Consider the following 22,969-nt stretch of genomic DNA (forward strand, 5'->3'; position numbering starts at 1 on the left):
CTGTGAAAATGAAATGTAGCTGTAGTTTCCTGAATCTTCAATAAAAATACCGTAGATGTGTTTTTAGAACTTCCAGACTTCATTAACAATGAAACGTAAAAAAAATAAGCCCTTCCCATCACCTTAATGCCTTAGACGCAAATTAAGGCGCCCAGACTGTTAGTGTTTGTTGGTAACAACATCCTTGTATTTGGGAGAGGTACTGAAGACAGGTTTTCCGCTTGCAGGATGAAGCATGAAAATCAACATATATTTTTATAGAAAATAGGAAATATTTAATGTATATAAATTTATTTGCCTTGGCAATTATTTACAATTGATGATTGATACCAACAATTGAGGTAAAAATATACATGAGGTATAAATATAATATTTAAATGCAATATCATATTTTATTTCCATTGGCAAGATAACAATGAATAAAATACTGTGGTATTTGACAAAGAAGCTCGATGCATCTTTTCCCTCATTTTTCCTGTTTTATTTTTTTAGACGCACTAGGTTATGCAGCAGTGACGTGATTAGTACGCGCGCAAAAATGGGAAAGTCAGGTAATTTAAAGAGAAGGGGGGTCATGAATACAACCGTATTGGTTTTAGTACCCTCTTGCTTCCCAGAGTGTGGTCTTTGGGCCAGCAGCAAAGGCATCCCCGAGACTTGTTCGAAATGTAGACTCTTACTCCAGACTGCCTGAATTAAGAGTCTGCAGTTGATCAAGATCTCCAGGTGATTCGTGTTCACGCTAAACTTGGTGATACAGTACGATTCATCCGTGTGTCTAGCGTATTTTCCAAACCCCTAGGATTCCATCTCTGGACCAGTGTTAAACTAGATTGAACTTCATTAATCTTGTCTATGCATATTAAGGTAATCCAACATATATGGTTGAACTTAAGATGCATGGCAGAAGTGAATTTGTTTTCCTCACGGAGCATTGCCCAACTTGAAAATTATGGGTTTGCTGGCCACTTCTTTGTAGGCAAGGAAATGAAAAATTCCCAGGTCATAATTCAAATAGTATGATTTTCCTTGCACTATAGAGAACTCATATATAATATTTTTATTTCTCTCAATAAAAGAATTGCACATTGCTGATAGGAAAAAAATTACATAATAACATAAATGCGTAACAATACAAAAGAAAGGGAAAACACTCATTTAAGGTTTTTTTTTTTTCCTCCCATACCAGTTGCTAAGTTATGATGCCAATCTTCATGGATTACCAAAGAAAATCTCTTCCTGAAGCCAAGCATAATAACTTATCTTTCTCTCTACCGTTGTCGAATTACAATTAACAAAAAAACTCCACAACTTAAATCCATTAGCAATGGGTTAAGGAGAGTCAATCCGCTTAGTCTATACAATAATAAATAAGTTTGGGTCAAACGTGTAGGTAGCTTGACTGGCTAATGAAGAAATATGAAATGAAGAAACCTGTTTATATTTTCTAAGAGTTCTATTTTCGCAGAGTACAGTTTTGATCTTATCGTTAGTTTAAAACCCTGTCTTTTAAATTGCAGAAGTTTAACGAATTATATCTTAAGAACATCCTCCATGGCAAAATAAGAATTCCCTGAAGCTGTAACGGTCCAGGACTCTCAACTGACCATCACCTCCCCCTGTCTGGTGTCCAGAGTTAAATTCAGTGCAATGTATCGGTAAGAAAATGCCGATTAACTGTGACCAAATAGGCCACTGGTCATACAGAATGACATTTAGGAACATGATAAAATGTATCAATGAAAACTCGATAAAACACAGAGGCTCCCTTGGGCTTTGACTATGCAAAGGCTATTATATTTGGCTCTAACCAGCAGGGCAATGAAGTTCTTGCAGTCACTTGCCCTGACTCCAGTGGCCCGTGGGCATCTGGCATTTCACCAAACTGCATCCGGCTGGGTCCACTGGCTACTGGCAACCTAGCCTTATACTTAGTCATGACTTCTACTCCACTTCTGTGCTTTTAAGAGGAGTGAGTATTCTTTTCCCAGCATTCTCCAGCACTCCAAGCTCAGTTTTTGAAGGACGCAAGCAAACTGACAACACATAACAACTTTCAATGTTGTTTTCCTTTGGTTAGCTAATCTTTGGTTAGACATCAGGGCCGACCGACAGACTACACATTTTCATACCTGGGTGTTAGCAGCAGGACAGTGGGGGGCTGGGCCCAGAGCAACTCGGAAAGAACCACGTGAGTGAGGAAGGGACTCACTGAGTCAGATGCATTCCTTTTCAAAAGACGCAATTATATATAAAATTGATACTGTGCATATATACAGTGAAGATAGAGATATACACACATATGTACATATGCTATACATACATTTATTTACAGTTAAGAGTATGCTTCTTAGAAGCCTTTAAATAGCAAATTAGGCAATGCACAAGAAATAATCCATTTAATTTTAAGTAACATAGATAAATGTTCCGATTTTTAAAAATATTATATTAGTAGGGATGTAGCCGTCTCCAGGAAGGCTAGGAAAGTTCTCAGCAATTCTTGCCTCTTCAACATTCCAACTTCTCAGTGTTTCCATTTTTAAGCATTAACCACGTCTCTCTCTCTCTCTCTCTCTCTCTCTCGCTTTCTCACGAGCAGCCTCTCCCACAAGTGTTTCCGTTCACTTCCTCTTCCCTGAGTTTGATGTCACACTGGGGAAAACTCAGATTTTAGTTTCTGGACCCTCAGCAATGAGGGGCTGAAAAGAGTTTCTAATCCTGGCAACTTCTGCTGCACACAGATGTCCAAAGCCTTTACTGTACCACTCTGGGGAGTGACCTCTGTGGGGACAAAAATGAGAAAGGAAGTGGGAAAGTCTTTTTCCAAACCTCAGCACTTTATCACGGCAGACCGGGCTGTGCTGTGGCCCGCACCTCGGGGCGCATGCCTACAACTCGGGGCTGACGCCTCGAGGGTCTGAGAACCTCCCTCTGTCACCAGGCGCCTGGAAAATGCCTTTTTGGCCAAGTATTCAGTCTGTCTCTTCAGGGTTCCCTGGGTGCTTCGCAGCAATACCATGTCCCCAGAGAAGATTCAGACTGAATTCTGGAATTCACTGAGAACACTCAGTGTCCACGGACCCAGACCAAGAACCTGTTCGGCATCGGGACTGCCTTGACGGGGTCGGAAGTCAGTTCGTTTCTTCTCAACGCACGGCAACAGGAGGGGGTGGCAAGAGGAGAGCAGGCGCGACAGAAACACACGAGAAGGGGACTCGCGATCGCTGTGCTGCCACCAGGCGTGTGTTCGCCCTGCCTGAGAAGCACACAGACTGGGAACGGCACTGAACGTAAAGAAAAGCAAAGGGCTGCAGGAGAATGTCAGAAGCTGGGGAAGGAGGGGGAAAAGGAAAACAGAGAGGGGGAGCGATCACCGATGAAAGCACGCGAACGGCAGTGAAAACACCAAGTAGGGTGAGACGGGGGATCAGGACGACGAACGGCGCCCTGGCGACTCTGGCCCTTGAGTGAGCCTGGTGTCCCCGGGAGGGCACACTTACTTCAGGTCTATCCTGCAGATGTGGGTCAGTCTCGATTTGCCGGAGCCACAAGGTTCTATCAAGTACTGAGAATCCATCACCACGGCCCGCACGCCGCCCATGAGCTGGGCTTCCTCGTGCTCCACGGAGAGGGACACCAGGGTACACGTTCCTTTGGGCAGGTCCGTCTTCCAGGTCCTGTGGCAGAGCACCCAGCACCGCAGGATTAGGGCCGAGACAGAAAGAAACACCTGGTCGAGGCACTGAGGTTCGCACCTCTGTTTTCCCGCTCAAATCCCAATCCTGGTTACTTCAACGGATGGTTTCCAGAAGGGTGTGTAAAATCTTTACAGTACAGTTCAAAGCAAGGGTCTCAGCCCTCCGACCCAGAGGCCAGAAATGGTTTTGCAGCTTTCCTTTTATTTTTATTTTACTTTATTGATTAAAAAAATTATTTAAACATTTTGTTTTAATGTCTGTTTACTTATTTGAAAAGACAGAGATACAGAGAGCCAGCAGGGGCAGGGCAGAGAGAGAAGAAGACAGAGAATCCCGAGCAGGCTCCATGCTGTCAGCGTAGAGCCCGACACAGGGCTCAAACCCATGAACTGTGAGATCATGACCTGAGCTGAAATCAAGGGCCGGATGCTCATGTGACTGAGCCACCCAGGAGCCCCAGTCTTGCAGCTTTCCAGTCTGCCTCTGGAACCCCAAATCAAGGCTGTAGAGGTTCCTGGCCATTATTGAACGGTTGGTCTTACGGTTTTAGAATTAGGACTTGCCCATTCAATTCATTCAATAAACATCTCCTGGACACGTGAGAAGCCACTAAGAACACAAAGATACACAGCCAAGGAGGAGAAACAGACATACAGAGCGACGTCTGAAACACGAAAGTGAGTGCAGTGATGAGGCTATGCACGGAGTGATCTGCAATCACGTGGAAAGGAAGGTAGGGCTGACAGGGGAAGGCTTTCCGGAAGTGATGCTCAACTCAGTCTTACAGGAAAAATGAGCTGGTGTGCTTGGCCTGAAGCAAATTAGACATATGTGGACTGCTAATTCTTTTCAAATACCTGAGTGGCTCCTAAGCAGAACAAGAAAAAAAACACAGTCGATTGGACTCCAGCAGGCAGAGATGTGATGGCGTGTGTCAGCTCAGTATAAAGAAGACCTGTCTCACAAAGTACACTCTCCAAAAATGAAACAGGCTGTCTGACGAGTAGGAAGTTCCCTGTTACGGGAGCCATTCAAACAGAGAGGGGGCTACCGCTTGGAAAAATGTTGCAGACGGAAATCAGGAACTGTGAATCTGTGTAACCATCATTTCTACTGTAAGATACAGGTTTCATTATCATAATCCCAGTTATTTACATCACCAATCCCCTCCCTTGCTTGACCATATCTTCTATAACTTTGTCAGCCCTGTCCTACTATACCAGGAAGAGAAACTACTCTGGGTGCCCAGCAAGACCTTGGGAAGAACAAAGCCCTATAGAAACGCTTAGCAACTTCTCCATGGGTGGGACCCTTCCCTTCACGTGAGATGAAGTGATTAGCAATAAAAACTGGAAGTCGTACAGATTTGTGGGGATAAAATGGAAAAATCCTCAGCAGCTACGACTGGAAGCTCCTGAGGATCTAGGGAAGGAGACAAAGAAGTAAATGTGGCGGTCCTGAATGGAGACCAGCCGCGTACAAGCTGGTCTAGAGAGAGAGACACTCTGAACAGGAAGCATCTCAGCCTTGTGACCTCCTCACCATATTTGTCACCTTCTACCTTCTTGTGTCAGAACCACCTTCTACCTTCTTGCGTGGTTAATTTTCTTGAGCGTTGAGTTCTTCCTGCTCAGAGCCTCATGATGCAACCACTTTCTCCTTCAAGTTGTGGATTAACTATCCATGCTGTGAGACTCTGCCCTAACCACTATGTTTAAAATTCAACCCCTTACTATCCTCCTATCTTCCTTATCGCCCCCACCCCAAGATAAGGAACCTGATCCCCTTACTCATTATTTATTGATCCTCCCTCCCGGATAAAATGCCAACCCCAAGAGAGCAGGACTGCAGTCTCTTGTATTCACGGCATTATCCCCACAGACTCCCCACGGTGCTGGAATGATGTCCTGTACTGAGAAATAGGCTGGTGGGACTGCGGGATGGATAGAAGGACGAGGCTCCATGCACGGACTCTGGCCCTCAACCTCCTCCAAAGGGAGGGAAGAGGCACGCCATGGCACGGTTCCATCCCAGAAGAACTGGCTGCCATCCCAGAAGAACTATTTGCAAGAGTGAAGATGTGAACTTTAACTTCCACGAGATGACTAATGTCCCAACAACTGTGGGACTAAGCCACCCTTAAAACTGCCCACGTTCTCCACCAGGATCCCAAGGTTGCTAAGATAAACACATATATTTCGGCAAAAATGACCCTTAGAATTCAAGGTCCCAAGGACCAACTCCAAAGGCATAAATAGCCTGTGTGAAAAGTAACCTGTGGTTTGCTATCAAAAGTAGTTTCATAAAGTATTTGAAACAGACGTCGGGGAATTTCACTAGTGATTCCTTTTGCACTGCTAATCTATGGGAAGAGACACTGTCTGCCATCAGTTATCAATAAAAAAAAGCATATATTGGTTTAATCACATTTTATTTGGTTTCTTGGTATCCTCAGTCCCTGTCCTTTCTGATTCGATGCTGGCTCCCCAGCCCACGTGCACAGCTATACTCTGCACACCTCCTACTGCTGGCTGAGCACCCCTTCCAAACCCAGAGGGCAAGGGGCCAGAACTCAAGCCAGAAAGCTATCAGAAGCAACACCTGAACAGAAGACACAAGGCTTTGCAGGCCTTTCAGGCCCTGAAATCCTCCTGGATACCCAGCTGTCTGTGCATAGTTGGGCCTAAGGCACAGTTGGGCCTCGGGGTTGTGCCAAGGTTTCCACGCACGGCAATGAGTTATGAATCTCTGAGGTTGCACTGATGGATTTTGAGGTTGCACATACTTCTGTCTTAAGAGGTACCCACACCAAAGACTTGCTTTCCCAAGGGAGAAAAGGGAAAATCAGGAGAAAAGTCAGAGTCAATTTGCATAACATGGCAGCAAGTCCCACTGGACCAACAGCAGCTTATTCTCGGGACTCTGTTCTGAGGAAATGAGCAGTATTTATGACCTAATAAACCGTCTGCTCCGTAATGAAAGGGGCCAGAGGAGAGCCCAGCACAGCTGTAAACTGGGTGAAGGAAGCAGGAAGTCGGGCATAAATACAACAAAGTCAGGTGTCGCTGAGGGCAGCGAGCACCGGCTCAGAGTTCCCAGCAGAGGCTGAACTTAGGTGATAGAACTGTGCGAAATGTTTAAATATGCAGCTCTTTTTTTTTTTTAAGTTTATTTTTTTAATGTTTATTTATTTTTTAGACAGAGAGAGACAGAGCACGAACAGGGAGGGGCAGAGAGAGAGGGAGACACAGAATCTGAAACAGGCTCCAGGCTCTGAGCTGTCAGCACAGAGACCGACGCGGGGCTCGAACTCATGGACCACGAGATCATGACCTGAGCCGAAGTCGGACGCTTAACCGACTGAGCCACCCAGGCGCCCCTAAATATGCAGCTCTTAATCTGCTTCTAGAAACAAAAACATCTTAAACCCTAGAGTCAGGCTTACCTGAGAACCACGAAGTCCCTGGAAGGATGGGGGGCCATGCTGTTCAGCACGTACTGATAGATTTCTGTTTGCTTGTCCAGAGTTTCCACAACCTTCCACTGCACAAAATCCTCATCCCACAGGTGACGCTCTCTCAGCACACGATTCAGAACCACCGAGGGGGGCGCTTCGACCTCCGCAGAGGCCTTCCATAGCTTCAGCGGATGCCCGTCCCCCACCTTGGGAAAGACACCATCGAAGGCTGAAGGGGCCAACTAGTTCCAACGAAAACCTACCATACTTCACTGGGCACTCAAAAAACATCACTGGTTATGTCACTGGGAAGTGATTCTGCATATCTCAGGTTTAAGACGTTAAAATGTTAATCTTTAAGCTTAGAAGAAAAATAATAGTGATCGTACAAATAATCTCCATCAACACACACGGTATTTACTGTGTGCCAGGAAAGATTCTAACCCATTTCATTTTTAAATAGCCCTCCTCCAACAGTGGTAGGATTACGTCCATTATGCAAATGAAAAACCAGGCACAGAGAGGCATGTGACTTGCCCAATGTCACACAGCTAAAGGACAAGGATAAGATTGGTACTCTGTACTCTGATTACATGCACCAGGGACTGCTTGGTCTCTAGAGTGGGTCTTTGACCTGTTTGTGTGTGTGCCAAGCCCCATGGACAGAGTGGCCTTTCTTTTTTTTTTTAAATTTAAGAGTGAGAGAGAGAATGCTAGTAGGGGAAAGAGGCAGGGGGAGAGAAAGAGAGAGAATTTTAAACAGGCTCCACACTCAGTGTCTGCCTAACATGGGGCTTTATCCCAAGACTCTGCGTTCATGACCTGAGCAGAAACCAAGAATTGGACACTCAACATTCTGAGCCCCTAGGTGCCCCAGAGAGTGGCCATTTTTATTTATTTAAAAAAAAAAATTTTTTTAATGTTTATTGATTTTTGAGACAGACAGAGACAGAGCATGAACAGGGGAGGGTCAGAGAGAGGGAGACACAGAATCTGAAACAGGTTCCAGGCTCTGAGCTGTCAGCACAGAGCCCGACGCGGGGCTCGAACTCACGGACCACGAGATCATGACCTGAGCCGAAGTCAGACGCTTAACTGACTGAGCCACCTAGGCGCCTGAGAGTGGCCATTTTTAAAGCAAAACAAATCCCTGCTTGTTAGACATGGGGGTAATTTTGTTACAGCCCTGAGATTACCTTTTTGAAAGCAAGATCTGTATTGTCTGTGCTGGAGCACGTGACCCAGCCTTTGAACTTCTCCTTGGCTTCTTTCTGGAGCCCCTGGACGAGATGTTCCAGGTACATATGGAAAGTTGCTCCGCTCTCCTCCAGCTGGGACCCCAGGTCTTCTAGAGTCGGAGCGTGGATCTCAGCCTCCACGTATGAGTTATGGGACTGGGCTACCAACTCATGTGGGACCTGAATCAACGGATGCACACAAGAGCAACATACTGAGCTAAAGAAATGCTGAAACTAATAGTTAGAGAAAGCAAAGTAATTTTGTCAAAACCCACAGTGTGGGCAACGGGCCTAGCGCCATGGGGATAGTTTCCCAAGATCAGTGGCAAGGCTGGGGTGGGGGAGTTTCCCAAAGTCAGGAAAAGCAAATATGTTTCTGAGACTACAGTTATTATCCAAAACACTGCAATGACTTCCCATTCATTCTTTCCGTTTTCCTTTTAACGTATTTTTCTTCGGTTTGGCAAAATGTGGGTTCAGGAAACTTAAAGCACATAGACTTAAGAGAAACATCAAATATGAGTCAGAAATAGCTTTACCTTTTTAGCACACTTTTCCCATTTACAGATGCCAATCCCACCACAAAAAGTATGCCAGCAGTCTACTTCAATAACTTCTTAAACACATCTGTGGTTACACTCAGAGCCTGTCATTGATTCTTGGTTCACAGAACCAAGAGGGTTACGCAGATGTTGAACCTAATCAGGTCCAAGTTAACACATCCAACATAATTGGCTGGCTGGCCTTGAGGCTGGCACTGGAGGGCAATGGAACCGTTTTCTTGAAAACCATCATCACGGTAGCCCCAGGTGTCTAACTGTCAGGGCCTCAGTGATACAGAGCTCCTCACGCTTGTTGGGGGCAATGACCAGAGCTACGTTGTGTACTATTGTCATTATAAAATCAGGAACAAACACATATAAGCCGCAAATGCAGCAACGGTTCCAAGCATCTTCGCTGGCTCCAAGAGCTATGAGGAAGGCTGCTGGAAGCGGTTACTCACCTCGAACAGTCTGTCGCATTCTGTGATCATGTGGGCAAGCCCCTGAGCCGCGGCCAGGTTCTCACTGAGGTCCTTTTGATCTGGCTTCCCGGTGGCATATTTCTTCTGTATGACTCTATAATTGAAGGACAGAGTTGTAAGCGGATCCCAAACCCAAGAGCTTTTCGCAATCCAGAGCTTGTCCCTTTTGTTTTCGGTTCCTGTCCAAGATGCTAATCCAGATCCCAGACTTTCTCATTTCCAAATAAAAACAATGACCACACAGATATTCTGAGTCAGGGGAAGAGTCTGACAGCTCATAATGAAAAACCTTGGAAAAATACAAGGGCAGGAGTAACTGCTGGGGGAGAAATTTATCTATTTTTTTCCCAAATTTGAAACCACGTCTTTACAGGCTGCTGTTCTCAGGTCTTAAGTCCTGCTTTTTTCATAAAAGACTGTAAATATGACTTCTTTCCCACCCACACACTACATACACACCAGAACACAATGCCTCAGGCTTTCTGGATGGCAATGGCCATCCTTCAGTACTACTTGGTTTTATATCTGAGCACATGAATTAGCTCACCTTGAAACATTTTCTTTCTTTTTTTTAAAGTTTATTTGTTCAGAGAAAGAGAGCGAGAGAACGAGCAGGGGAGGGGAAGAGAGAGAGAGGGAGAGAGAGAATCCCAAGCAGGCTCCGTGCTGTGAGCGTAGAGCCCCATGCAGGGCTTGAACTCACAAACTGTGAGGTTGTGACCTGAGCCGAAACCAAGAGTCGGATGCTTAACTGACTCCGCCACCCAGGGGCCCCTTGAAACATTTTCTGATTATAATAAACTAAATGCCGACAAATCCCCAAACTGAAGTACAATACTAGAAGTGTTTTTTGTTTGTTTGTTCGTTTAATGAACTATGGGGAACATCTAAGGATTATGGCTGTTGATGAGAAAAACCCACCTGGGGGAGCTTTCTTTCTTCAGTAAATTAAGATGAAAGAGGGAGGGGGCCAGACACACAGCCAGGTTCATGGGTGTCATCTGATTCTCTTCCACCGAGTTGACCACGTCACTCAGGAAGCACAGCAGCGTCTGCAGGACCTCCCTGCTTTCGTCGGCCAGCAACAGGACGGCCGCCTGCACTGCATGCAGCCGCTGCTCCTTGGGGACATCTGCAGAAAGGCGGGTGCCGGGTCATTAGAGGAACAGCCGCGGGAGAAGCCAGCTGGGGGCCCGTGAGGAAGCTCCACCTTCCCGGTGTGCAGACCCCCTCAGAGATATGACCATCACCGACTACCATGGCGACCGCCACTAACGGCACAAAGAAGTAAGTCACCGCTTAGGCCTCACAGCTGCTGAGAGGCAGAGCTGGGACTGGAACCCAACTAGTCCAGCTCCGGACCCGCTGCCTTAACAAGAAACGCTGTTTGGCAAGGAACGGCCCCGTCCTGGCCTTTCACGGTCTCTGAGCTAGCCACCTGCTCAGCCGTTTGCAAACTGTGTTTCTGCTCTGACTGCGGCTGGCGGCTGGCCGGGGCACGGTCAGCCTGGCCTCCCTCATGTCCACCCTCCCACCAGACAGCTTGGGAAGCACCTCTCAGGAGGCCCAGGGCTCTGGGGCACATGTTTGGACACCGCTGTGTTAGGGGACGGCGGCCTCGCCTTTCCCCACCTCTAGCAGAGGAGCTGGGCCTCGATGCCAGCTTGGCGCAATTAACCACGAGTGGTGGGACGGAGCTGGCTGGCCCTCTCGAATGACTCCTAGAGGCTCGGCTCCTTGAGGGTCAGCCGGACACATCTCCCTTTCTCCTACAAGTCCCCCAGGGCTTGGTGCAGAGGGAGTGTGCTGTTGCTTCATGCGGTGACCTAGTGTCACGCATTTCATAGTTTTGGGGAGTATGGAAGTTGAGGTTGTACTTGGGGAAGAGGATCCAGGTTCACTAGGGTGATGGGGAGGGTCTGGCCGTGTCGGGCCACTCTCCTTCGGGGTGGTCCGTGTGGGGTGGTGGTGGTGGGTGCTGGCCATGCAGGTCCAGAAGGGTGCGGGCCCCAAATAGGTGATGTGAACCGAAAGGGAAAATCCCAGCCAACGGGTGCTAGGCACTACATTATGCTGCCCCCTGGCTGTGTTCATTATTGATCTTTTAGGTCTGACTCAATGCCCTTATACCTCTGACTCTGAAAGACCCAGTCAAGAATTCACTCTGGTTACATGGTCTTTCTTAAAATACCATGTTCTAGAAGAGGTGTCTGCAGTGGGGTGTCTGTCCTCTGAAGGGGTGGAGGAAATGCGCTTGTGATAATCCTTGACATGAGAGAAGAAAATATCAGGATTTTCAATGGTGTTTATGTTTTCTCTCATGCTTTAAAAATACTGACTGGGTATGTTTTATAATGTTTGTCATAGTATATCACAGTATATTTCTATTATGAAAAATAAGTATACATGCTCAGATATTTAGTAGTGGTAGGGGTACATGATAAAAAACATTGGAACCTGCTGCTTCAGAGGGCCTGTGGTGTGACCTTCATCCCGGGTCTGGATCCTCTCCATCATTGTACATCCCAGGGCTGGGTACCCTCTGGACCCCAGTCACACAGCAAACCCACATTTCTGGAAAAGCCTGATGTACAGTCAATGTTTTCGAAACCATCTCTACCCCTGCTACGTCCACTGTGTAGTGGCACAAGACAGCCTGGGGTTTAGTAGAAAAGAGCCATTTTGTTCAAATTATAGCAGAACCTTTTTCTTTTTTCTTGCTTGTGCTGAAACAGAAGCAGATGCTTCAGGCTTGTCACTGAAGTGTTATAAATTCAGCTGAGCCATTGAACTGCTTTTAAATATGCTGCTTTGGCTAAGATGTCTAGTGTGTACATTGTTTAACTTCAGATCGCCAATATTCCACAACAAAATTTGTAAGAGTCATCTGTCATGGCTACATGTTGTCTCAACTTTCTCTCTAGTCACTTTTCCCTTTATCTGTCAGAAAGGATCTTCTATTATTTTCTATAAAAATTGTTGTGAAGGTCAACTATTAATCCCTAAATTCAGCATTCATTTTGAATCCTATCCTCTTTGACCGTTCTGTTACATTCGGCACTTGTGTGGCTCCTGCCTCTTTCTCAGCTCTCGGGAGACTACTCTAGATCTGCATATCTAAATGTTGATAATGGCAACGACGTGGATGGCTATCGGCATCTCAAATTCAATGTCCAGTTGATTCTGAACACCTCTCCTCTCCCTGCTCTCAAACCAGCTCTCCTTCCCCTCTTCTTTTCCATATTCTCCCAGTCACCAAATGTTAGGACTACAGAGTAGTCTCTGATCCCTCCATCTTTCTCCCTCCTGTAGACCAGTGGGTTTCAAATATTTTCATTATCCATCCAAACTCCAATTAATCATTTAATGAAAGTCCAAGAAGCAACATAGCTAAAATTAAAACTGCCCTGGAAAAGGGGAGGAAGAACGGTCCCTCTCTTTGACTCTAGAGTCTATCCACGGAACACTGAATTTCCAGTCTCACTGCTGGAAGTCACGGCAGGTAACCCAGTGCTTCACTTACTGTGTTAGCTCACTCACTAACCCCCGGTTCCTGGACAGTCCAATATCTCTTGTTCACCACTTCCACATTCATGGGTCACAAGAGCAGTTCTGATGGATATTTACCCTTGTGGCAGACACAAACATGGTTGCCTATTCAACATCTACTCCCTCTTTCTTCCTCTACAAGAAAACACACTTTCTGTTCAGGTGCGGGCTGCAATATGCTCAGGGAAGGTGGGTCCTTCCTGCGGACTAGGGAATAACCATGCTGGCCTAACTCCCAAAAGGTAATCCTTCTCTTTCCAGTGACTGATTGAAGGGAGAAGGTATAAATAATTTCTGGCCTATGGGACCAAGATAAATGCTAGGAACTTTTGTAAATGTATCTCCCTGATAAAAAGAGACATTTGCCCAAGGAGAAGCCCTTCTGCTCTCTTCTTGACTTTGAATGTGATTTGGGGAAGACATGATAATTATAAGTTGTGGTAATCATAATTCTAAGTTGTGACCTTCAGGGGATAACCAAGAGAGGCTGACTTCAAGCCTGGCATCACTGAGCTGTGAAATTAACCGACTCTGGAATTACATAATTCCAGATTTCTTGTCATGTGCGATTGTATGATTTTTTTTTATTGTTTAAGCTATTTGTTGGATTTCTGGTTCTGTCTTTATAGCCGAGAGCATTCTAACTGGTAACTCCCTCAACAACACCCAAGGGTTGGTTCCTCAATGCTTAACGAATCAAGTATGAACTCTTTGCCCTGATATTCAATGCCCTTTCTTGGTACGGACCCAGTCTAATTTTTCAGTGTCAGTGGTCCTACATCGTACAGTTACCACTCATGCCAGCCAGATGAATACCTTGTAATTCCCTGACACATGCTCATGCTATTTGTATAACTCAACAAGTGTTTCTTCCATAGCCCAATCTTCCGTTGTGGAACCAAGTTCGATTCCTCATCTCAACCTCCTTGGGTTTTCTTTGTAAGCTTACTGTGGAATTTCTCCAATCTTGCTGCACGGCAGTTATTTATATGTCTCGTGTCCCTCAGTTGTAAGATCCTTAAGAGCAGAGAGTAGGTCTTACCCATCCATATCATCTGTAGCACTCAGCACAGTGTCCTGTGCATAAGAGGAACTTGGCAAATGTTTGCTCAGCTAAAATAAACCCTGCTTTGATCCAGTTTCTTGCTGGTAGTCTCAGAAGGGGCCAAAGGGATTTATCTCTTGGAAATCATCTGGCTTTAACCTTAGACTAGTGTCAACCCTAACCTGAGAACTGATTAAATGTAAAGAATCATATATGATAGTTCCAAACCATGAGGGAGGCTTCATGGCAGCTCAATCTCTTATGGCAACAAAATCATAAACTCTCTGTGTTTGGGCTCACACAACATGTACCATTAATTTAACTTAACTTATTCACTTTGACAAAATAATATTTATTTAGTGGGTCATCACTTTATCCTGTTTTTACAAGTGGTATTTATTATAATCCCTTTTGGATTTGCAATATCGTAGGCTCCTGAAACACATTTAGCTCAGAATTCTCTATAGCAGGGATCTTCTTCAAATTGGATTAATTCCATGTTGAGTCCCAGTTCAGGTATATTTTGCTGAACACTCAAAGTCCACAGCCAAATATTTTTTTTCCTAAAGTTTTGGGACTTGGACCACTAAAATAATTTATAATCATAATATTATTGCATCTAGAAAAGAGTCATGTGTTCATTTCTAATATCCCCCTTTGCTGCTACCTTCAGAAGGATATGCTACCTTCAGAAGAATAAAAAATTTTTTATTCAATGGTTATTTTAATTATTGGGGCTTTGCTGAGAATTGTCAATTTAGCATCACTTAAAAAATTGCAAGTGAAAACATTACTTACTTGAATTAGGCCTAAGCTTCATTTGGTTTGTTTACTTTTCACCAATTAAAATACATTGTATTAAGATACATTTGCTTCTTATTTCTGGTCATTTGGCTTTGAGTCTCATATATCCCAAGGAAATGTTTATTTTAAAAAGATAAAATATATTTTTTAATGCTATTCATTTATTTTGAGAGAGAAAGCATGAGTGGGGAAGGGCAGAGAGGGAGGGAGAGAGAATCCCAAGTAGACTATGCTGTCAGGGCAGAGCCTGATGCAGAGCCCAAATTCATGAACGGTGAGTTCATGACCTGATTCGAAATCAAGGGTCGGATGATTAGCCCAACTGAGCCACCCAGGCACCTCCAAAATTAAGTAAGTTTATAAAAACATTTATATACCAAATAAATTCCATTGTGTCCCCTTTGCATTTTAAAGTTATTAAAAGTACACTGAAAGTTAGTTTTAGGTCTTATGCAAAACCCTACTGAGAAGGAAAACTTTGATGTCAAAAAGGTATTTTCAGACCCGTAAAATATGGCCTGGAGATTTCCATATCAAACTGTGAACAAAGTTTACTTTTGGAAAGAAGTGTAGAATGATAACTTTCATATATTTCTTTATGGATTTATGTATTACTTGTACAACAAGCACTCAGTCTGCAGAATGTTTTTACGTGGATGCGTGTGCATGAGAACAGTGGTCTGCATGGCTTTCACTTACACTGATAGATGTGGAGGAAGGTCTCGCTGAGTTTGTTGGTGAAAAGAGGCTCCGGGAGGTCCCGGAAGAACTGTTTTACCATATCCGCCACATCATAAGCAGATTGGTCCTCATAGCTGACATTCTCAGGGAAGCTCTCGTTCATCTGACGTAATGCATGGATTCGAGATTTCACGCCCGATTTTCGAAAAAGACCGACCTGAAACAAGTCACAGGGACGTGTTAGCGAGGCGGCCCTGGCCCCAGTCATTCTCTTCCTAAAGCAAGCAACCTGGGAGTGATGAGGGGGCATGGAACCAGGACCAGAATGAGCAGCAATTGCTTCCGAACTGGTAAAACCGTGAGTGACGAGTTTAGTTACTTTGGGCAGTAGTTGAACGTTGACTTCCTCTCCCATAAAATAAAGATAAGAATAATACTCTACCCCACAGGGCATTCGTGGAGACTAAATGACAAAATGTGCATGACAGTGTTTTGTAACCTGTAGCCTTCTAACACACTAGATGCTATCATGGCATTCACTTATCCAACAAGCAATGATTAAATACCACCCTATCGCAGGCATATTTACAGTTGCTAGGAGCCATTAGTAAGCAGAGCAGACCAGACAAAATTCCCTGCCGTCTGGGGTTGACACTTTAGTGGGGGGTTTTGAAAAAGTTTGGTCAATGGAAGGTTTGGTGGGTCCCAGATAAGCAAGCAGTGCACCTTTGGGGGAGAAGTTCATTGGAAATATGCTCATGAAACAAAATAATACCATAAACATGTATTTTGATTTAAGGGTCTTATTTCTTGTTCTCCTTTGGAACCCCTGTAATCCTCCCTATGTAGGTTTCTCATATGATGCTTGGCACCCATTATTCTACCTGGTTAGTTATTATGTGCATAAGCTGTGGCTCTAGTGAGGATCCCTGGGTGGCATTTTTTTTCTACTTTAAGGCATTATCTTATGTAGGGCTTAGATTCCTCTTCTCTTTGACATGTAAATGGAGAAATGGAGCAGTAAGGAACCAAGGAGATAATGCTTCTAGTAGGAATGAGTTGAGGTGGAGCAGAGCCCCAGGAGAATGGAGATTCCTGCCAGGGTCGGCAGGTTACACTCTTGGCCCCTCAAGAGGCTCTGCACTCTGGACTTGCCTCTACCCAAGAAACGACTGAATTTCTCTGGGACCCCTGGTTTACAGTGAATTTGCATGTCTGCTATTTTTTTTTAATGTTCATTTATTTATTTTGAGAGAGAGAGAAAGAGAGTGTGTGCTTGCGTGCACGTGAGCAGGGGAGGGGCAGAGAGAGAAGGAGAGAGAAGATCCCAAGGAGGCTCTGTGCTGTCAGCACGAAGTCCAATGGGGGGCTGGATGCCACAAACCATGAGATCACGACCGGAGCCGAAATCAAGACGCTTAACCGACTGAGCCCCCCAGGTGCCCCAGCACGTCAGCTATTTTTAAGTGCCTGTAGGGCCCGGAGTTGCTCAAACTCGGTCGTTCATTCAACCCTCAATCTCTACTCTTCTCACTCCTGAAGGGCTCACAGGTTGGCTCACTTCCAAAAAGGTGGAGAGATTTTGAGCGGTCAGACAGGTAAGCAGCTGCACACCGGTCAGCCATGGCTCCTCCTCCCTGAGCCTGGGGAAACTTTCAGGCCATGTCAGCGGCTGCTCCGTGTGCCAGGCCAGGCTTGACCCAAGTTCAGGTGTCTGAGGAAAGCTCTCCTGGTTATTGCTCTAAATGGAGAGCTGTCCTAATTAAAGTACAGTGACAGCAAGGGGAGAAGTCTGAGCGATGAGAGAATACTCAGGTTTTGTACACGTCAGCGGAATGGATCGCAGAGGACATCATACGCTGCTACGTTTTGTGGCAATAAGAACCGAATCCTTAGTAACACTTTTTTTGCGTTCCCGGGCTTAGCACCCTAATTCCACAGATCAGGAATATTCAGGCATATTGTCACTGAAAACATTAATTGCTTTCTTTTTTATTTCTTAAAGTTTGGAATGTCTAGAAAATGCAAAACTTCGCCGCACTTAGATGACTGCTTCAAGAATGCAAAGGACATTTATCATCCTCTGGCAACTGCTCCAAACTTCATCAAAGCGCATGAGAAGAAAGCATGTACTGTCGAAAGAAAAATTCAAGGTGTCAGATGAACGATTACTAAAGTGAGGGCCATCCTCAGCCTGGTTACATTCTCGACTTCTCTAGTTCTGGAAGGAGGCCCAGGACGGTGCCACCGGGCTGTGCTCCACGGGAGTTCTCAGAATCGAAGTGCCTGGAGGGTGAATTGTGAAGTATGACTCACAAACATTTATCCTCCTGTGAGTTGGTATTATTCCGCCTGAGAATTCCTGTTATTTTCTTAGCAGCAGAGGACTATTGATTGGAATCTATCAAGAATAGAGCAGATAGGTGTTTGTGGGCAAATTACGAGCATCCCGAGTCTTGCTGGCTTCATCTCTGGGTGAGGACCGACGTGCATGTACAAACACATCCCAGCAATGTTTTCCTCGTATTGTTCCGTTTCCAAGTTTCTTTCTAGTTTCAGCAAATATTGTTATTTTAATTATTTTAGACATGTCTGGAGCTCTCCAGCTGCGGGCTCTCAGCTGCTTGTTCTGACTTAGATCGCACAGGATGTCCAGAGGGCAGTCAGGTATTTATTTGTTCTGCCTCAAATTCTGACAATAACCTTCCCGTCCCACCCTTATCTTCCAGGGATGTGGGAAATATCTGTGGGATCTGTGGATTTTTGTTGGAAGCACAGAAGGAAATTTCTTTCCTAAACTTAATAAGGAAAAGGTGGTCTGAACTCAGACCAGATTCCAGATGTAGTAGCTCAGGATGGCAGAAGGGAAAGGCAGAAAGAAACCCCTGTCTTCAACCTTAGCCCTACGCTGATGAAAAAACTAACCTTGGAGCCACGCTACTTCCTGACTTCTTGTTACAGGAGCTCGTGAATTTCCTATTGGGTGCGCCATTTTGGGACCGTCTTCTTCTGTTCCTTGCAGTGGAAAATTCCCCCGACACAGTGACTAGAAGATTCTTCTGATGGTGTAGAGACCCTGAGAATAAGGAGAAGTCCACCTACCTTCATTAAGCAACCATGGCGGCTGGTGTGAGTGACTGGCAATAATCATTTCTTTGAAAAGTTTTCAAAGGAGTGATGAAATGTGCACTTCTGGTGAAAAAAAAAAAATTTTTTTTTTTCCGAGTGAAAACAGAGAACCGAAGAAACCATGTTAAAGCTGTTGCTTCTAAGGGCAGCCTTGTCATCACTGTGGATGGGAGGCTGCCCCAGATCCCTCAGCTTCATTATGAGGAAGACCCAAAGAGTGTGAAATGTCTTTCATTTGCCTCTGCGCCTGTCACTGCTGGTAGTCACACAGGGCCCCATGCTTGGTTTCATTCTCTGCTGTCACCGTCTTGAAATTCTTAATAAGTTATGAACAAAGAAGCTCAAGTTTTCATTTCGCACGAGGCCTTGCAGGCTCCACAGCAGGTCCCGTTCTCGTGTGCCGCTAAAGCACGGCTCCAACACCCTCTCCAAGACGGGAAGACTAGTGGTCAGCAATGCAGAGTTCATTTCACAAGCATCTTGCATGTGATCTCTCCTTTCACAAGTAAAAGGGTGAGTGGCGAGCGTTCCCTTGGTCCAGTTTTACTTTCCTCTCTTTTGTCTTCCACCTAAAATCCCAGCTGTGAAAAAGCGGACTCAAAGTATAACCTAGAGAGGCCCCAGGGCATCATTTATGTCATCTGAGGTAGACAGCAGGACCGTGATGAACAGGCAGCGCGTACAGGGCACCTGCTCTGAGTAGGAAGTGTCTTCCCAGAATAATTGGGCTTCTAAAACTTACTGTTCCATTAGAATGAGAGGTCGGGCATGAGTGCTGCATTAGAATTCAAATTTCATCTAAATAACATTAAATCTCCTACTTGGCATCCTTTTTATGCTAATCCATTCAATACTTAATGATGTTTATCAGGACTTCCATTTCCTCTTCTTCAGAAATGTGCTCAGCTAATGAAGAAAGGTTGGTTTCATGCAGAAAGAGAAAGGTTCCTAAGTGCAGGGTGTGGGGGTGGGGGTGGGGGAAGGGAGGAGGGGCGGGTTCTGATTCTGAGCACTGCAGGCTTTGCCTCTCCTCTCCCTGCGGTGGCTTCACATTCATCAGGATGGGCATAACCTGTGCTTCTGTGCACCACTGATTTAGGGCAGAAATAAAAGCTCAGCCAACAAAGCAAGGCTCCTCTCACACACTGCTATGTCTGAATACAAATGGTTCATAATTGAAGGCTGAACTTCCTTATTTCATCTACGGCCAGCTGCAAGGGTGAAAATGGATACACTGTGTTTCATCATCTATAAACTGTTCTGCACTTGGGAGTGTAGGAGGGGAAATGTTGGCAATGTTTCAGGGCCCCGGGGGGCTGCGCTCAACCCTTGGTGATGAATGCTTATGTTTGAGGTGAATGCTTAGCATGAGGAAAAGGGGTCTCGCTCATGGTAGGAAGCCTCCTTCCCCGGGGTCCAGGGCAAAGCCTTGGGAGAGTCTTGGATGGTGGTTCAAGGGAACCACGTGAAGGGAGGCAGCACAGAAGCCAGTTAGAGAAAGGATGTTCTGGATGCTCTGGTTTCCTATGACTCAGGGGCTGAGATCTCGAGATCCTGTGCAGACCTAAAACTTTTCGGTTCTAAGGAGGTGCTACTGGTGAAGAAGGAACAGTCTAGAGTGATGCATGTTCCTTCCCTCTCACTCTTGTCCCCTCTTTCTTTACTGATTCATTCACTTTTATGTGCTTTTGTTTGCTCTTAGAGTCTCTAGAATAGTCTTCCCTTTAAGCCTGGTTTTAATTTTCCATGTGTTTGTCTGGTTTTCCCTTGTGCCCTTGTTATTGCCACCTTCCTTCTTCACCGGGACCAGAGTGGGGGGCGGGGTCTCTGTGTGCTTTCCACACTCTGTGATGGTGAAGGGGAGGGACTTACAAGGTGGGGAGCCCTGCAGGTGTGGAGGGCTTCATGAAGTCCTAACTGGCTCTGGGGAAAGTCCCGTTGACATCTTATGGATTCTTACTTTTGGCTGATACAAGAGAGGGTTGCCTCATTCACTTTCATTACATTTATAATCGGTATTTATGTCCTTGAAATCAGTCTTTTGCCCACAATGGTTTGCCAGCACACTGTTTTCTCAGTAAGGCATTCTTCCAGATTTCAAACACACTTAGAGGCTTGATATGGAGACCGGGAATAAGCCAGTGAGCCAGGATTGAGGAGATTTTGGTGCCCACCATCCTTCTCTCGATTTGTATGACTTTTCCTTCAGATAGGAGACTAGACCAAGTAACAGTGGTCTTACTGATGCCATCCATGATTCAGAATCTACAGGGGTCCTGAGTGGTTTCCAGTCTACACTAAAGGAGTGAGTAGAACAGTGGTAGTGTAATTCATTTACTCCCATCCAACTTTGTTCAAGAAAGAATTCAAGGTGACCTATAATGATCTCTAAAATGTATAAGATACAATTAAATTAAAGATAAAAGATAAGAAAATTTGAGCAAAAGGAAAATAAAGATGAAAAGGGCATCCAGAAATGAGGTGGACGTACAAAATTCATGCCAAATATTTACATATGTTTACTACAGGCAGAATATACATTTGGCTCCGAACATTCTAGCAGCTAATATAGAGAGGAAAAAATACCCAGTTGTTTTTAATATTAAAAAAGCTAAACAAACAGACTCATCATCCGAAAGAAACACAATGCTTTCAGGTGTTGGGGCCAGAAAAAGATTCTTCCATTATCACAGAAAGGCCATCACCTCATGTAATAACCAACATCATCAACAAACAAAGGGTATGATGCACAAAGGGTATGATGATTCATCAACGAGTTGTTTAGGGCTATTTCTCAAAGTGTCCCTTGATGCTGGAGATGGCATCACCCTAGATCCACTGGGACAAGCAATTCTAACAGGTGACAGCAGAGTGGAGTTTTTGAAAACCCGGACTCTGCAGTTGGCTTTTCAAGCGAGTGTTGGCTCCACCATTGCCACCTGGGGGACAACCCCACCCAGGGTGGATATGGCATTAAATGAGGCAGTGAATGTAAAACACTCAGTATGATGCCGAGAACATGCTGGGCATCAAGAAGTGTTACTATTATTGAGCCAATTGCATAGATGGATTGCATTTGCTTTAGGTATTCCTGAACAAACACTGTTTTCCCTTGATAGAGCTTTTGCTGAGAAGCATTCACTGGCCATGCATTAGAATGTCTAGAACAAAATATTTTTTGTTCTTGGGAAAAGGCAGAGCCAAAAACTCTAAGGAAATTAGCCAAGAGGAGGGACGCGTCTCGTAAACCCTTAGGAAAACTGAGAAGCTTGGAAAAACAGGTGTCTGAAAAAAAAGGTTACCCTCCACAAAACACAATCTTGGGTTTTGTGATATTCATAGATGATCCACCTTTGATTGGTGTGCAGTTTTGGTAAAAGCTCTAAAATTAAAAAAAGTAATAATAATGCTTAAGTAACTGGATTCATTGGTTTGCTCTATTCAGATGTTATTCACAAGTCAGTTAATGCCGGGGTATCTGCTGAGCACCACAGTTATAGAAAAGCGGTCTGTTCCCTTCTTTCTGAGAAATAACAGGGAAGCTACTAAAGCCATTTCTCAAAACACAGTGGTCCTCACCATGACAGTAACAGCAGCCAGTCCTGCCCTCCACTATGCCATTGAAATAAATGGTAGAAATGTGTACTTGTATATTCTCTAAATTAGGAGTGGGGAGGCAAAAAGGGGATCATGCATCATATGAAGAAGTTACTCCTACTCTATTAGCTCCATTGAAAAGTGGTATCTGATTCATCAAGAGACCATCCTGATTCTGACTGTGATCTCAGTTTTGGGGTAGATACAAGCATAAGTAGCCAGGATCTGTGAGTTCATGTAGCTCAGCTCATTCCTATTCACTGAGGCCAAGGCCAAGGGTAAATCATTAAAAGGTGCAAATAATCTTAGGTGGGCATGGATTATTCACATGGTATTAAAGGGTATGATGCACAAAAGCCACTGTAGAAGACCTACCTGAGAATACCCCCGCTACTCCGGGGTGTAATTTATCAAGTGGGAATATGGCTCTTTTGGGGGGCAGGATATTTAAGAAACTAATGGGTATTAGTTTGGAGGAGCAATGGGTTGGCCTAGTAAATTACAGACTGGAATGCACTCTGGGTCCAATCATAGGCCACCATTATGGTGGTTCCCAAACAGTCCTGGAGACAGAAATCGATCTCTGAATATTTTATTTAGCATTTTAATCAACTCTACAGGATGAGGGGATATTTGACTTAGCTGACATCATTTTCAACATTTACTTGCACATTTAAAAAGATATAAATTAATTCATCTTGGGTTTAAGTTTTCCTGGTCATGGTGCTGAAAGAATGATGAAAAGGG

General features: G+C 44.8%; 1 protein-coding gene across 7 annotated transcripts in view; it reads right to left on the minus strand.

Moving 5' to 3' along the window:
• STARD13 (StAR related lipid transfer domain containing 13) overlaps positions 1-22,969 on the minus strand; it is a 191,084-nt gene that overhangs the window by 1,135 nt on the left and 166,980 nt on the right. For 3 of the 7 annotated variants that reach the window (XM_045473670.1, XM_045473716.1, XM_045473698.1), the window contains exons 8-14: positions 15,515-15,713; positions 10,339-10,549; positions 9,397-9,511; positions 8,352-8,573; positions 7,144-7,361; positions 3,501-3,677; positions 2,790-3,256 (exon numbers count right to left, since the gene is read on the minus strand). In XM_045473670.1, the coding sequence (XP_045329626.1) occupies positions 3,067-3,256; positions 3,501-3,677; positions 7,144-7,361; positions 8,352-8,573; positions 9,397-9,511; positions 10,339-10,549; positions 15,515-15,713 (1,332 nt within the window). In that variant the 3' untranslated portion in view covers positions 2,790-3,066. The other 4 variants (XM_045473706.1, XM_045473687.1, XM_045473660.1 and 1 more) reach the window with 3 other exon arrangements.

The sequence above is a fragment of the Leopardus geoffroyi genome, chromosome A1 (genome assembly GCF_018350155.1).
Source record: "Leopardus geoffroyi isolate Oge1 chromosome A1, O.geoffroyi_Oge1_pat1.0, whole genome shotgun sequence".
Classification (NCBI taxonomy): domain Eukaryota; kingdom Metazoa; phylum Chordata; class Mammalia; order Carnivora; family Felidae; genus Leopardus; species Leopardus geoffroyi.